We start from the raw sequence: 17,594 nt of genomic DNA, 5'->3' as shown, positions 1-17,594 counted from the left end.
ATATTTAAATATCACAACTTCATATAAAAGAACTTTATTCACATAAATGTTTATCCCTTTCTTTTGAAATTATGACTTACATGACAGGATAGCAAAGAAAAAGGCGTTTTTTAATTAATAGTTTCATTTCCTAGAAAAATGTTTGAGATAAAATTAGATTTTACACCAAAAATATGTGAAAAGTTCCATAGATGTTAGAGAAAAACGTTGGGATATTTCAAGGGGAAAAAATGATTAAGCCAGCTTATTTCTCATAAAACACATTACAAAACACAAAGCCGGGGACCTTCACCATCTGCAAGAAACTGCTGCTGATGTTTTACCTGTCTGTGGTGGCCAGAGTTCTCTTCTCTGCTGTGGTGTGTTGGGGAGGAAGCAGCAAGAAGAGGGACGCTGCACGGCTGGGCAAACTGGTGAGGAGGGCTGGCTCTGTAGTGGACACAGAGCTGGACTCCCCGGTGACCGTGGCAGAGAGAAGGACCCTGGATAAAATGTTATCCATCCTGGACAACGCCCACCACCGTTTGCACAGCACATCCACCAGGCAGAGACAGTGTTCAGTGGCAGACTGCTGTCCCAGTTCTGCTCCACCCACAGACTCTGACACTCTTTTGTCCCCCTGGCCATAAGACTGTACAACTCCTCTCAGTGATGGCAGGGGGAAGCAAGCAAACAATGCACAGATGGAAAAGTGAACTTACACCAGGACCTAAAGCATTATAACACTTTAACGCTCACTTATTTGTGGTCATAAATCCTCAGTTGCACCGTACTGTTTTTGCACTAACTCTACTCATCGATCTAATGCTCACTTATTTATGGTTATAAATCTTTATGCACCTCACTGTTTTTGCACTACCTCCATACAGCCACTACTCAATGTTGCAGTGTATAGTTGTAATTTTAATAGCCTTAATTTTTGTCTCTAATTTTATCTATCTATCTATCTATCTATCTATCTATCTATCTATCTATCTATCTGTCTGTCTATCTATCATTATGAGTTTTTGTTATACAATGGCATGACATAATTCTCGTTTAACAATAGCTTTTTATAAATATTATACAACGTTTTTTCTTAACTTCATCTTATGAATTTTATTATCTTTATCTTCCCCAATATATTGTAGTTTTTCCTTATATTCTCTATTCACAGTGGAACTTAAACCCGGTCGTGTTTTCGTGCCACCATGTTGTTTGGAGGCGTTTTGCGGTGCCTTGAAATCGAATCGGAGTGAGACCTCCTGCCCCCGGTCCTCTGACAGCTGCTCTGTGTGAAACGGAAGACATTTTGAGCCGCTGCGGTCGGTCCGGTCCATTATTTGAGTGTCAGCCTGAAGTCCGGGCTGACGTGCTGGAGAGTCAGTCTCCATACTGAGCAGTAGTTCAAGAAAAAGACGAGATTTTAGAAAAACGGTTGAAGTTTAACCGGCGTATGTGTAGCACAGCTAGCTAGTTTAGCGCCTCAAGCTAACCACAAAAGCTAGCAAAGTCCTAGATGCTAGTTAGTTAGCGTCACCTAGCTGGCCTGCCCTCCTCCTCCTCTTCCTCCTCCTCCTCCTTCTCCTCGACAGCCGGTCCCTTCACGTCGACACAATGGCTTTAAAACGAATCAGCAAGGTAAATGAACACCTTATTTAAACATTTAATTACAACCACAGTCTGACGTGTGTCGGTTTTAGCCAACGTTTGTTAGCTTTAGCTTGTCAGCTAGCAGCGTTAGCTTGTTCTTCACAGTGAACCAGCTGCCTTGGATGACACAACATTTGACAAAATCCGTAAGATTCCTGCTGGGGTTTGGTTCACACTGACAGTTTAAGCTTTAAGGTAATTTTCTGTGTTTTCTGTGTGAGGCAGGTTTCTGACAGACCCCCCCTCCCTGTGGTGGGTCTGCACCATTAAACAATGGTTCAGTTTACTGACCTGACGGTAGCTTTAGCTTCAGTGTCAGACGGGCCTTTAACTGAGTGTTGTGTAGTTTATTTTGCTGCTGGATATTTAAATAACCGTGTGGCCTGCTGGTATTTTACTGACTCAGGCTTCTGTTGTGACCACGTCCTAGTTTCATGTTTTCAGTTTCAGTCTCAGCTGTTTTCACCCTGAACTTTCTTTCAAGTTCAAACTCAATAAACTTTTATTTTAATGGCATAGTGTGCCTTTAACCGGTGTGATATGACTCTAGTGTCAGTAAGTAACACGTGATTTTTGGACCGATATCAAAACAAAACGGGCAGATATTTTACTCTGCTGAATAGTTTTATAATAACATTTATTAAAGTTAACACATTAATAAAACATTAATAAAAACAAATTAAAAGAAGTTGGAAAATATCGGCATATCCCTTGACGTTAGGCTATATCACAGTGAACTGATTGATCTGTTGATCGGACAAAATAAGTGATTTAAAGACTTTGGAAATCAGTGTAGCATTTTCACCCTTTTTTTCTGAACTTTTAAAGACAAGCTTATCAATTATTTTATTCAATTAAACTAAAAAAAATAAACTAAAAAAAAGTACCTTTTCAGAATTGAAATCTAGGATTTCGTTAAGAACTACCAGGAATTATTTTGATGTTTTAGTGCATAATAATAAAAATAGAAACAAAATATACAATAAATAAAAAGCAAGTAGTCACCAGTTCCTGTAATTTCAAGAAAACGTTCATAAATTAGAACAACCCAAACTAAACACATTAAAGATTATTATAAAAAATATATAAATGTTTAGATATTTAAATGTAAATATAGTTTTCATATGCTGATGTTTGGGTGTCATCGGAGGCTTCTTGTCCTGTGTTCTTATAACATTTTTGTTCTTACTGTTCACAATATCTAGACTTGGATTGTTGGCTGAAACTGAGTTCGGATACCGATAGTGGTATTGGTATCAGAACAGCTCAAATGTTTTACTTGCAGAATTCAGTGAGTTCTCACAGCTCTATGGTGCAAAGCTCAGCCTGATGAGAGCTTTGGTGGATGTTCACCAAGAATATGTAACGTGTAACAAGAAATGCAAAGAATCAAATGTGAAAGAGAAGTGTAACACGGTGAAACACATGCACGGCTGCAGGATTTGTTAATAAATTATGGAATTGTCCATATGTCCAGAAGCTCCAATATTTTGATGGTTACATTTGACAGATTTGGAATGGACTCCAGCACAAGTCACATCATCTGGATTCAAATATGATTTTCAGTGTAAACCAAACTGTGATTAAAAAAAAAGCTGATAATTCCCACTAATTGATAATCATATCACAATCATTATAAATCATTGCATGTTTTTAAATCGTGCAGTGAGTAGTGAGGACTCTGTGTGGCACAAGTTCTGCTCTTTAAAGGAAGGTTAGATCGTCAGAGAAGTTAACTGTGTACCTGTGCATGAGGTGCACCACTTGAATTAATCTGACCCGTGTGGGATTAATGACACAAAGACTATCAACATTTAGCATTAAGCCAGGCAGCTGTACGATACCCACATTGTTTTCAAGTTAAAATTCTTCAATCAAACAAGTCAGGAAGATTTAACAAACTCTCTGCTTCATCTTTAGGGTGGCAGAATGAATATTTACCATGGTATATTTAAATAACTTTTATATTTGCAGAACAAAAACTCATGTAGCAATAAAAAAAGTGAATGTTATTGAGGCTGTGCTGTGTTCAGGAGGAGATAAAAGAGGAACCAGTGGATGTGAGGACTTTCCAGGGGATGTATTTAGTGTAACATGACTTAATATTTAAATAAATATCACTTGTAATATGTGTTTTTTAACCCAGGTTAGTGTCTGCCCTCACAGCTGCTTCTGTCACGTTCACTGTTTGAGTTCCTGCCCGTTTTCTCGCCTCCTAAACTCAGCCAAACCTGAAAGATGAGCTGTGTGTTCCAAGCCTGTATGTCACATACCAATACACACACACACACACACACACACACACACACACACACACACACACACACACACACACACACACACACAGGCCCAGTTTGGCTGGAGGGAGACCTGCAGGCCTGAAACACAAACCTGTCGTTCTATAAGCAGCGCTGCTATATCCTGACCGGCCTCCCGACTCCTCTGTCCAGAGTAAAAATAGATCCTCTGCTTACACATCAATACTGACCGTGTTCTCCGTCTGTTTCTGATGCTGCGTTCAAGTGTCTGAGCTGCACAAAGATCGGCCTTCAAAATAAACGTCTGTCTTTGTAGTAATGTAGGGCTGCAGTTACTTATTTTCTGATTGGTGCATCTTTTTATTATTCCTTTTACTATGATGTCATCGAGAGAAAAGTTGTAATTCTGAGAAACTAGAGAAACAAAAACAATCAAAAACCTGATATGAGATTTGTTGATAAGTAAGATGTTAGTGGAACACAGTAACGCTTAGTGAAAATTAACTTCCTCCAGCTAAACCAGATGTGAATGTCTGCAGATTTATTTATTTAATATTTAACTTGTTGTTGCTTTAAGGTCTGTTTTTGTTCAAAGCCTTTGTTGAGTTTGAGTTCTTTAAAACGAGGCTTCATTTATAGACGAACATCATGAAACGGCTTTTAAAGAACACGTGAGCAGCTGCCCGGTCCGAACAAAATGTTCACTGTTTTCTGATATTTTAGAGACAAGCGGGTTTAGCTGAATTAGTAAATTGGTAATAAAAATGATTGACGCTAAAACAATTAGGTAATCTACTAATAACGCTAAGTAGCTCCAATATTTTGGTGTTGGAGCTTCATATATTTTTTGAGAGAGCTCTTAAACTCGGCTCAAAGAAAGATCAAGTCTTACGAAAATGAAAAACTCTAGATTTATTATTTACTTGCTTTAGTATCAAACAGCCTTCTTTAGTAAATGGAACGTGCTCACATGCAGAACGTAAACGACTGTGGCACACCTTTAGAATATGTCATGCTGGCATAGAGGTGTTCGTTCAATGCTAACTGGTGGTGGGGCTGTACTGAGCTGCATTGTAATCACAGGTGTTCCTAATACTCCGGCCCCCTCATGTATGTAAATAGGGAGAAACAACATTAGAGACGCATCTCAATATAATGTAGTTCAGTACAACAGCACCTTCAACTGTGGCCTCAGTAATAAACATCACTGAATTCACACACTTCACACTCAACAAAAGTCAACACAAACTAAACTTCATGAAAGCAGAACCACGGCAGCGCTGTTGAACTGAACTGCATTGTACTTGATTGTACAGGTGTACCTAATGAAGTGGCCGGTGAGTGTATATGCTAGATATGCTGACCATATTTGTGATACTCTGATGAAAGAATCGATGTCAAACAGCTGTTTGCAGGAAGTAAACAATTTTAATCACAGGTCAAAATGGCTGCGAGGTTTAAAGTTAGCCGCCACTCAGAATTTCTCGGAGTGAAATCTCTAAAATAAACAAGATTAAAAGATTAAAACACTTCAGGCCGGCAGGACTAACCTGTTTTCTACAAGTAAACAACATCAGGTTGAAATATTTTCCTGTTGTTGGTCTGTGTTCACTCAGAGGATTGTGTCTGAGCTGAACTAAGAGGGACAAAGTCATATTTAGAGTTTGATTCAGACCCTGCCAAAGTGAAACCTGACAGCAGAGACTGCCACAGTTAGTGGGTCGACTATTTTCATCTCAACATGTTGGATATAAACTGAGACAGAGGACGGAGAGAGGAGAGGCCTCTTTATTACAGGAAAACATCCAAAACAACCCAACGAAGTCCGATTTATTCGTATAAATACACCAGAAGTTCTATCAGGACTCTGAACAGGTCTGGACTTCTCTCGCTGCATATTTCAGATCTTTATTTTATTGCACAAACTACTTCTGCAAAATCCTCTCACTTCCACTTCTGCTTGTTTTGTTGCTCGGCCATTGGTTGACCCCAAACTAAAAGCACAAACCGTGTGCTGGCTGGCACCTTCTCATCTTCATGTCTCCGTCTTTCATCTTCAGTCGCAGGAGTGAACTCTGCGTTGGTGTTGCGTTCATGTCGTATCAGATTTATTGTTCGTGCAGCTGCTGATGGGAGAACATTCCTGCTGTGATCACGAGTGCGACACATGTGGGATGTTTGTGACATGTCACGGACTATAACACAAGTCAACAAAGAAAAGCAGTCTAGTTTTGTGATCAGTACAGTAACTACACAGTTTAGAGAGATACTTGGTGCCGCTGTGGACAAAACATACCGCAGCCCCCTAAAACAAGAAGTCCCACCTACAAAACAAAACATCAGTTTAAGTGTAAGCTATATTTCTGAACAACAAAGACTGAACTTTACCATGTAAATGTGATCAGACTGAGACTGTTATCAAAAGTGTAACGTTTGAAGCAGATAAGATCCAGTATGTTTGAGTTACAGCTACTTCCTGTTTCATGGCAGGACCTCAAACTTTGGTGAGCCATCACGGACGCACCGTTTGAGTTGTGTACATAAGCCCAGTCTGGGATCCCATTGGCTATAGTCTGAGACGATGCAGCCTCTGAGGACACCGGTGAACGTGCCGGGCGGTTAGCGATAATCGACTTCCCGTCAAGACTTCCTTTTCCGCGTGCTGCGTTGTTAGAGAAAGAGAAACGTTCTCTTGTGATGGACTCGTTATTAACGGCTCTCACCTTTGCCCAAACTTCAACTTCATGATGCAGACTCGTAAGAGGTAAAATTAAAGCTTTGTCAGGTCTGTCCTCAAGAGGAGAAGAAAACTTTAAACTGCTCGTTTGTTGAACGGAGGTCAGATTGTTCTGATGCATTCAAGGAAGTCGGGAAATCTGAACGCTGAACGGCTTTCGTGACACGGCGTGAAGAGAATTCACCTCAAGTAAAATTTTAGATCTGGAACAGATTGTTAGCTGTTAGCTGTTAGCTGTTAGCTGCTAGCATGCAGACGTCTGTTTATAGAGATTAATAAGACGCTAAATCATCATCAGATCACGCTGATGGGAGCTGTGATGTCATTACGGCGGATTACGTCCCGCCTGCTTTCGTCTCCTCCAGGACTGTTTTTCCTGCATACGCCGCAGCCTGCCGATACGTGATTGGTCAATATTACTGGGACTACAAGTGTAGTTCAAACCGTAACCAGAACACTCGCCTTCCCGTAAATCCACGTCCCTGCCTACAGATTCTTCTATGTAGACTATTCTATGTAGAATCTGTAAATAGAGATGAACATGAGCCTGATACGTTTTCATTGTTCAGGTCTTCTCTGTATACCAGCCACGTTTGAAGTTGGTCTGATTAACAGCAGAGGAATGGTGGATAGTTTCCTGTTGGATTACTGATAAACGATAACTCTCTGACTTTGGAACAGCAACCATTTATTAAACTACTCAAAGGGTCTTTCACGGTGTTTTCTTGCACTTTAAACATTATTCAACTGAAAAACTATAAATGATAAATACATTGTATAATATGTAAATGAATGATGTATAGATATATAGGCAGACTTCATGTTACAGTGTGGTTTCTTTTCGGGTAAGCATGATACATATGTCCACCAAATGTTAGAATTGTAGGCTGTACTAGCTGTAAAATAAGAGCACCCGAACATCAGGAAAGTTGGCGCTTCATGAAACAACTCACCAAACAGTCACTTACCTGCTCCTGCTGGAGGCAGAGAGAGAGTTCTTTACAGGGGTTTTGACACACTGGACAAAAACAGCTTGAAACTTTGATGAAAGGACCTGTCCTCACATGTGAGGTTTTTGGTGTGTTCTAGAGTTTCTTGGGGTTTTAATGTTGACATGTTTGGCTCATGGCGTGTTGGTTCAAGTGAGGCACATCTGAGACATGGAGGCTCTTCATGCAGCCAAACTGGCTCTTCTTGATGTCCATCGTGCTCCAAAACAAACCTGTGGTCCGCTTGAAACTGGTGACATTAAAGCTTCAGACAGACCAAGAACTTTCAAGGACACTGTACAAACACAGACGACTAATGAGGATGTCAGCTTAGTGCACACAAGGTGGACAAATACAGTAATTAAACCATAAAAAGGACACGCTGTGGTTTGAGCTTTCTGTTAACCAACAAACCATGGACACTGTGCAGCATCTGGGAATTTATTTAATGGGATGTTAAGAGGATAAATAATGGATTAACTAATGGACCGTAATATACTTATGATTATTTTGGGAGGGAGGTCTGATTAAGTTAATATTTTTAAGGATAAAAGTCAACAAATAGCATGCAGCATCCCTCAGGTGGCTGCAAGGCTGTTTGCTAAATCCTGTTAATGTTCTTAAAATATATAATCATAATAGATGATGACATCGTTATCTCATGTGTGCTGTAAATGCACAAAACAATTTAATATTGATTATTTATTAATTCACTCAACATTTCTGTTTATTCTAGTGAACTCTGCCGAACAACGAAGCCGCCCCTGATGCTTCTCAGAAGCACACTTATTCTAATCATCAAACAGTTTAAACTTTCTTTGTGATCAGATCGTCCTCGTGTTTCCTCGGAGCAGCTGAAGGAAGCAGCTCGCCGTGTTTCAAACATCCAGATGTCACAAACAGGAAACAGACAAAATGCAAAACACCGAACAGCAGCCGCCACACCTGACGCACATTATAACTGATTTGGTTAAAGCAGAATGAACCCCATCCCCCCTCGCACACAACGACAACACCTGGTGAATTAAGGGAAGAGATAAACGTACAGCCTAAATGTTCTGTCTAATCTCAACAGGTGTCGTATTTATAATCGGTGTTATTTTCCAGACTTTTGGTTATTAAACGTTTTAAAGCAGATACTAATAAAAACATGTTGTGTCTCTGTGTCTTCAGGAACTAACCGACCTGTCCAGAGATCCTCCGGCTCAGTGCTCTGCCGGGCCCGTCGGGGAAGACAGTGAGAGGACTTTTTAACTCAAAGTCAGATTGTACACAAAGTTAATAAAATTCTAACATAATGTTTTTCTTTTCTTTTCCAGTGTTTCATTGGCAAGCTACTATTATGGGACCTGTGAGTATAAACCATCAGTGTTTTAGTGGAGTAAAGTTGATCAGAGACATTCAGTTAAAGAATTTGACAAAATATGAAGCAGTTTGAAATGTTTGAATTATCACGATTACCTGTATTATCACAGTATTGTTAAAATGTGCTTAAAAAGCTCTAAAAGTACTGAATTGATATCATTGTCTTTTATTTTGAAAACCACAGATAAAGCCAGCAGCTGTTTGCATTTTAGTTTTGTTTGTTTTGCTTTATATGGAGAGCTGTTCCTAATATTTGGTCCGCTCCATTTGCATACATAGTAGTGTATTAAAAACAACTTTCAAAACAATGCACATTAAACGCATCACCGACTAAGACAATGATAAACAGGAAGTAGAATTATTACCTGTCTTAGAGTGTGGATAAAAAACTGAAACAAGAATTCATATCAGTGTTTGTATTGTATCAGCTCACATTAGAGGTGTAACTAATAAAGGGACTGTATGAAAACCATAAAGAACAAAGCTGTCACTGAGGTATTAACAGAAACATTAAGCGAGCCGCGCTCAAAGAAACAAACCAAAAATAGACCGTTTAGCTGCTCTGGTGTCCAGTTTAACTGCAGCTACATTAACTCAGTTCAAAGATGCTAATTGGAGCCGTCACCTGACTCATCTGTGTCGTGTTTTTCTAAATCACCTGTCACAGTAAGATTCTCTCTGTAGTCTGACGTATACATGCATGAGTGTGTAAACTGTGTCCTCTGTGTTTCCTGCTGCAGCCTGACAGTCCCTATCAGGGCGGAGTATTTTTCCTGACTATTCATTTCCCTACAGATTATCCCTTCAAACCACCCAAGGTCAGTACGCAGCTGCTCTCACTGCACCATTTCCTCAACACAGTTTACAAGCTAAACCCTCCTCCATGTTTGTTTCTATGACATGTTTAAAATGTGAGAGTAGTGTGTGAATACTTCCCTCAGTGTAAACGTCAAACAGCTTCAATAGAAAGCTGAGAAGTTGATTAAATGAAGATGAAAGCAGCTGTGATGATTGAAGATGTCATTTCTCTTGGAACATTCTTTGCTGCTTGACAGATTTGGAAGAAAGCTGCCTTTGAGCCGAGTTGGGTCTGCTTTTTAAGACCGTAAAAAACTATTTTCCTTTTAACACAGAAGAAAAAACGTTTAGGAAAATACCAACATGCAGGGCGAGTTCTTTGAGTACCAGAGAAGAACCAATCAATGACGTTTTGAGCTTAAAGGTTCTTTTAAAGATCGACTGACTGCGGCTAAGTTTAAAATGGTGCAAAAGTTGAATAACGTTTGGTCATTGATTGTTTGTCCTTCTTCCACCAGGTCGCCTTCACAACAAGAATTTATCACCCAAATATTAACAGTAATGGCAGCATCTGCTTGGATATATTGAGATCACAGTGGTCTCCAGCATTAACTATCTCTAAAGGTGAGACACACACTGTGCTGAATTGAACCCAGTTTAACTGTGAGGACAAAATGTTTGGAGGAAACATTTAGATTCATAACGAAACACTTTATTTCATCAGTCTGTGGCTGACTTCTGACTTTAAACATTCCTGTTTGTTTTGTGCTTCAGAGGCAAAGTCAGTCTTTGCGGTCTGCTTTAAAACGTGCACGTTAATGTTGATGTTAAAGTTCTTTCATCAAGTATTAATAATGTCGGATCATCACCACTAGATGGTGCTGTCGGTGGATAGTTTGAGCTCTGAGGTGTTTACATGAGTCCGTGACACACAGCCTGGTTTATATAAATGTCACAAAATATAAAAGTGTTGATGTTTTTTACAGTGTACTTCCTGTTTCTGTCCACAGTCCTTTTGTCCATTTGTTCTCTGTTATGTGACCCGAACCCCGACGACCCGCTAGTGCCAGAGATCGCCCGCATCTACAAAACAGACCCCAACAAGTGAGTCCACGTCTGTTAAACAGAAAACTAACTAAGTATTGATCTACAGCAGACCCTGTTTATGAGACTTACACTGAAACAAACAAACAAACAAACAAACAACAACATCCAGTTTAAAAGTTCAGTTAACATCTCGTGCTCTTTGGGTGCGGAGCTCCTGGACGTCCTACTTTCCCTATTTCTTCTTCTTCTACTTTTTAGTCTTTATTTTCTTTCTTAATCTTTCCTCGTCTTCATTTTCATCTTTTTTTCTCTTTCATTCTTCTTCACTTTTCTTCCTTTTTGTCTTCTACATCTTTTTCTAGTCTTCATTCTTTCCTGTGCATCATTTTTCTTATCATCTTTGTTTTCCTATTTGTATTCTTTCATTCTCTTTAATTCTTCTGTTTTTCTTGTTAGCCTTGTCGTTCTTTCATCTTTGTCTTCTTCCTCATTTTCTTCATTTCCCGCTCTTTCTTTATCTTTCTCTTTCATTCTTTGTCTTGTCTTTCTTTTTTAAGTCTCTTCTTTCTTTGCTTTTCATTGTCTTCTTTGTTTTACTCTTTTTCTTTTTCTTATTTGACTTTCATCTTCTCTATTTTTTTTTTTTTGGTCTTATTTCTTTTCTCTTCTTTCTCATCCTTTATCTCATGTTTTTGTTTCCCTGTTTTTCTTCATGTTATTTGTCTTCTTCTTTCTTTCTTCATCTTGTTTCTTCTTCTTTGAGGTCTTCTTCTCCTCCTCTTCCAGGTCTTTCTTCTTCTTCTGCTTCTTCTTTTTCCTCCTCCTCCATCTCCCCCAACATGTAAAACACCAACAACAACATGAACGTGTCCTGTTGTCCTTCCCTGCCATCTCCCCATTTCTAAGTCTTTGCCTGGGCTTTTAAACTACGGTAAACGAAAGGATTTGAAGTTAGAGCTAATGTTTGTCTCACCCAGGAGCAGAAAGAACAACACATCATTGTGGCGTTACTCACGAGGGGTCTGTAGATGCAGGTAAAGGTGAATCATCGCTCGTCCTTAAACAGATCAGAGCTGGACACAAGCTACATGTTCAGTGTAGCGGGAAGAACAAATGTTAGCAGCAGCTCTGATTTGCTGCAGGACTCTAAATTAACTGTAAACAGGATGACGTGTGTTTTTCTCTGTAGCTGTAGGCCATAAACGCTGCTCATTAGAACCTGAGTAAGGCTGCAGTGAAGGAGATTCATTAACCCTTTAATTGTCCTGCTGGTTGGTCTCAGGTATAACAGACTAGCCAGGGAGTGGACAGAGAAGTATGCCATGCTGTGAGGGTAAGAGCTCAGCTGCCTGCCTGAAGTTTTCTGTCAGCATTAGTGGATGTTAAATTGACTGAAGCACGTTGATGCAAAGCATGGCTCCAAATGTGCAGACGGAGGCTGAGCTCCTGTACAGGATGCTGCTGTGTCATGTTTTACTGAAAACCTGGAAACCCTTTTACAATCCTCCAAACTGCATCCACGGGGAGGAAGGATGCTCCGAGCTTTGTTTGCAGACATGATGAAGAAATGTTTAAACCTGTGAGCGGTGCTGGAGATAACCAGGCTGGTTTACTCATATGCTTTACGTGAGCACAAATACAAAGTCCTTGTTTTTAACTGGAGCATTTCCATGTTATGCAACTTTATACCTGTACTCCACTACATCTCAGAGATCACACATTAAACTGCATCGCTTTCATCTGGGCTCCACTTCTCTGTTTCCCTTTGGCCTCTCGTATAGATGCACAAGTTACGTCGGAATCTGCTGCAGACAGAGACGGAAGCCTTTTTTCGATGCAGTCCCACCACAGCGCCGTAAAGAAGCTCCACCATTATACCGCCTTTGCCATTTTACATTGAACCAAACATCTTTATATTTTTATTACGGAGCGCTTCATCGTCCTGCTGGCTCGCATCAGCAGCTTTGTGAGGAGAGCAAAAGAGGCGGAGCACAATCCACTGTAATGACATCCCGGCTCCCGTCGGCGTCATCTGATGACAGTTTAGCTTCTTATTAATCTCTGTAAACAAACATCCACAGATATGTGCAGCTAAGAATTCCTTCTAATACGTCGTCACACAGCTCCAACTCCTCGCCTCAGGTTTCTAGTCGGACTGTAAAAACAATGCAGCACACGGAAACAGTTTATGATAACCACCGGCTACACAGGAAGCCTGGACCGGCCCATTCTCTGTGCGCACACACACACACACGCGCACACTCACGCGCACACACCCACACACACACACACGCACACACCACTTCACACATTACAAGATTATAGGTGGTGTTTGAGAGGGAAACAATCATCATTATGCCTTTTATTACGATTAACAGAGTGTTGAATGTGTTTGTGTCCCGTGTCTGTTAGAGCAGTGTGTGACGCTCAGACATTCAGACGAGCAGATTACCTCATTTATTGCTGAAGGACTGTTTGTTTGCCGTTGAATCCAAAGACGTATCGATGTTGTTTTTGTCCTAACAACAATTCTTTCAAATATTGTGATTTAGTTGAGATTTAAAAACCTTTATTGAAAGCGGGTGAGTTGACGGAGCAGATTGTGTTTTAAATACACAGGTATCAAGGTGTCTGATTCCTGATGTGATACTTGTGTTTGCAGCATCGTGTGTGTGTGTGTGTGTGTGTGTGTGTGTGTGTGTGTGTGTGTGTGTGTGTGTGTGTGTGTGTGTGTGTGTGTGTGTGTGTGTGTGTGTGTGTGTGTGTGTGTGTGTGTGTGTGTGTGTGTGTGTGTGTGTGTGTGTGTGTGTGTGTGTGTGTGTGTGTGTGTGTGTGTGTTGCATCGTCCTGCATCGTCCTGCTCTGTGTTCACCTGCCGACACCTGGACTCACCTGTGTGTGTTTGTGTGTGCAGGTACAACAGGACAGCTCAGGAATGGACTCAGAAATACGCCATGTGATCCTCCCTCTGCTCTCTCACTGCTGGAACAAACTGTTTGATTTCCTCCTCTTCATCAGCCAATAACAGCAATTTGTTCACGTTTCTGTTCGTCCCCTTCCTCACCGTTAAACGCTTTTAAATCCTTCATTTGCCCTTTTCTCTGCTTTCTAAAAAAGATAAATTAAAACCAGGTGAGGGGCCGAGGACTCTGAGCTGTGAATGTGCCAACTGCAAAACAAACCCCCCGAACCAGAGCGGACCGGACGGAGAACTGTTACAATAAATAATAATTTAATGCATGTCAGTGATTGGTTCATGTGCTGCTGAGATTTGTCCACTTTTTAAAAAAGAAACGACGACAGCTTTTTGGTTTTATTCAGTTTTCTTGATGTTTTTTTTGTTTTTAGACGAGAGAGCCGTTAGTTCATCCATCATCCACACTGTTCTCCTCTTTTTGCACTGAAGATGAAACTCAAAGCTCTCAATGGCTGATTGATCAACTAATAGCTCTGTGATGTTTTCTTTTCTCAATAAAGTTGAACAAATTGCAGGTTCTTTTCTTGTCCTGTTTTTATTGTTGTATATTTCTGTCTCAGGGCCTCTGCAGATCGGAGGTCACATTTATTTATTTATGGGTTCTTTGATGGGGACAGATGCAGTAGACGTAGACAAACTGAAAACAGCCAACCAATGAAGTATCCTCGTGTTTATAGCGTCTGCTAGTTTGTACTGCCCGTCCCTAGAAGAACAGAAACAGAGGTTAGTGACAGAAAAGTAGGAGAGATATAAATACATTAAGCACACATTAAGAACATTACCTTTAAGAGCTGCACATGAGTGCAGGTTTGTTGGAGAAACCAGGATTTGGCTCTTTTAAAAGTGGTGAAGTTTGAAGGAAATTTCAAGTGATCAGGTAGCAAGCTCCAAGACTTTCATCCATTCACTTGTTTGTTCCTGAATGTTACATAACTAAGCCTTCAAAGTCCTTTTCTTTGTTTAAATCTGTGCACAATTTATAATTTAAACACAAGTTATGTTACAATATAAAACATGATTTTATCAGAGGGGATGTATACTTTATTTAAATGTAATTTAACTATATATACCCTACGACTCTCTCTAGGGTCTAAAGGAGTTGTTTTCTCTTCTGTTGGTTCATACAAGGACTAAACAGGCCTGTTAAAATATAAAGAATCTTATATTTTAAGATGCAAAGTCATTTATACAGAGTTTGCTTATTGGAATGTGCATGTCTTTGTGTCATCTCATTGGCTGAAATAAGCTCCTAAATTTGATGACCTCACATAAACCTCAGCAGAGCTTCAACCTGATTGGTCAAATATCCAACATGAATAAAACTTGTGAGGATCTCTGGGGGTTTAAATCCGTATTTTTTGCATCATTTTTATTAAACCGACCAGATGTTTTATAAGTAACACGTAAAGTCTAGTAACCACCGCTCTTTATGTCCTGGTTGAGACAAGGACAGTTTGTGTCAGTCTGGTGCAGGTATGAACCTCTGCTCCACCTGTCCAACAATCATGAGAGTAATCACACTCAGTGAGCAGATAAACAGTGAAGAACTATCAAAAGTTAACATGAACATCTTTTTAACTCGGAAACATCCACATTTTGTTCCCATGACCATCTGAAAAAATGATTCATTTTCAGTTTCAACCGGAAGTGAAGCTCAGCACAGGTGAGGTTTCTGCTGATTGAAAGTAAAATGGCGCTGATACAGTACTGCTTGGTTCCCTGTCCACACTTTGCTGGATTAATATGTGAAATAGCTCCAAGTTTTCATTTGTGTTTCGGTTAAATTTGGCGAACCTGTTGTTTTAAAGAAGCTGCAGTTTGTGCCTCGTGTTCACTTTATATTCAGTCACAACAGAAGAGGAAGTATTTGGATCTTTTACTGCAACAAAAGTACAATAACCACACTTTTAAAACACCGTGTTACAAATTAAAGTGCAGAAATTACACTACCAGAGTGTAAGCTAAGCTAGCTAAGAACTTTAGTTAGCTTGCCGCTAGCAAAACGCTAGCATGGCTCAACCTTTAACGTAACATTAGCCGCCAGCTAGCGTTAGCCGTGTGTTAGTGAGTGAGCTACAGAGCCGAATATTTAAACTTTATTTCTTTATTTAGAACCACTTCTGGACACTCCTGAACTCTGTGACTGGAATGAATTGTAAATACATGTGAAACAAACTGAAAATAGAGGGACACTGTTGTATGAGTGTTCCCTGTATGTTCGTTTCTTTGTGTGGACTGTTTTGTTAAATTATTTTATAATTTCCAGGTTAAAGAACCGGAGCAGCAGCTTTTACAGAGACAGAAGAAGAGAAATTAAACCCTTCATCGCTGACAAACATCACGTTTATTCCAGTTTTCAGGTACCAACAGATAACACAAAGACAGACAGTCCACAGTTACAGAAAGGGTCTCTACACTGAAATATAATTTTATGGTGATAGTAATGTGCATGCAGCAGGTGTTGTGAGGCCAGAGTGTAATGTGTTGTTTTGGCCACTAGATGGAGCTCTTTGCCTTCAGTGAAACGTCTGATATCCCGTGAAATTTTTCGTCTTCTAATTTCAACAAATATAAACGTCTCAAGTTTAGTCCAAATAGGAATTTAGTCACTTTAGGTTGTGTGAAAATTGTGATGAAGTTTTTATATGTGAATCCTAAAAATAAACATCAGCATCACTTTTAGTTTTCTAACATTGTTAATCAAATAATTTGACTTTAGCTTGAAAAAAATAATCTATTAAAAATAATCTATTAGTCTTTTCTGGAAAGCACAACAAAGACTTATTAATCATACGATGTATATAAGCTGTCTGTATAAATATGAAGTCTGTAAAACACTTTAGAGAGATGGATTGAGCTGCAGAAGAATCTAAGAAGAAGAATCTAATCTAATCTAATGAGGCTCCATCCGCCTGTTGATTGTAAATTAATTCACCTAAAATATAAATGTTCCTGACTTTGTAAATGTGAAATACAGAAACATCATTTAGTGTAATTGATTTGGTGCAGAGGTGATCAGTATTTTCTGCATGTGATCCAGCAGAACACAGCTGATGTTCTCTGAACATTCGGACAATATCGTAAAATAACATTTATTTTGATGTTTATAATTAAAGGAAAACTCCTTTTTGCGACATTTAAAACATTTTGTTTTATAATGTGCTAACAGCAACATTTTGCAGTTATGATTTTAGACGTAGAGTTTGAACATGCAGTTTATTTAAATCACAGCCCCCCCTCACACACACATAATGTTCTATACACATCTGTTTACTGGAAGTTTTTTTTATATCAAGACATTAATATTTGAACGGACCCTCACTCATGTTGTGATTATTATTTAAACCACAATAATCTGATCTTTAAGGTGTCGTTCATGTGAGGACTCGTGTTCTTCAGGTCGTCGTGGTAATGATGTGTTTTGACAGACTCAGGCTGCTGCTTAGCGTTTCAGGGCAGTTATTAGACCTGTAGGAGTGTTTGGGGGGGTCAGGGGTTAAATGCCCCTCCGATGGTTAAAGTGGGGTCGTGACCCACCCAGCAGGACGTCTGCACTGATCCACTGAGCTCTGATTCGACATGAGAGGATAAAAAAGCAGGTGTTTGGTCTGTAGGGAAGAAGAGTCGCTGTGTGTTGAGGCTGGTGTTGCTCCTCCGTCAGAGACCGTGTGAGGAGGACGGAGCGTGTTTTTGTCTCAGACCAGCTCGGTCAGAGATGCAGAGCTGTAAAGTTTCTGCTGTCACTGTGAGCCGTGTCGGTGCACGTTAGTTGAAATTGAATGCTTTTGAAT

At 39.8% G+C, this 17,594-nt stretch overlaps 1 protein-coding gene across 2 annotated transcripts; it reads left to right on the top strand.

Moving 5' to 3' along the window:
• The first annotated feature begins 1,264 nt into the window (after positions 1-1,264).
• Positions 1,265-14,321, top strand: LOC138597929 (ubiquitin-conjugating enzyme E2 D3-like). 2 transcript variants are annotated; one of them, XM_069669497.1, is made up of 8 exons: positions 1,265-1,620; positions 8,790-8,853; positions 8,936-8,967; positions 9,722-9,799; positions 10,298-10,403; positions 10,790-10,883; positions 12,109-12,159; positions 13,741-14,321. In XM_069669497.1, exons 1-7 carry the CDS (start codon positions 1,597-1,599, stop codon positions 12,155-12,157), a joined length of 447 nt encoding a protein of 148 aa, XP_069525598.1. In that variant the 5' UTR covers positions 1,265-1,596; the 3' UTR covers positions 12,158-12,159; positions 13,741-14,321. The 2 variants fall into 2 exon arrangements, with proteins under 2 accessions (XP_069525598.1, XP_069525599.1); XM_069669498.1 differs by lacking the exon at positions 12,109-12,159.
• The last annotated feature ends 3,273 nt before the right edge of the window (positions 14,322-17,594 follow it).

This window comes from Semicossyphus pulcher, unplaced genomic scaffold, assembly GCF_022749685.1.
Source record: "Semicossyphus pulcher isolate SPU_LCO1_2020_fin unplaced genomic scaffold, fSemPul1.0.p SCAF_2, whole genome shotgun sequence".
NCBI lineage: Eukaryota > Metazoa > Chordata > Actinopteri > Labriformes > Labridae > Semicossyphus > Semicossyphus pulcher.
This window is presented reverse-complemented; position numbering and strand designations above follow the sequence as displayed.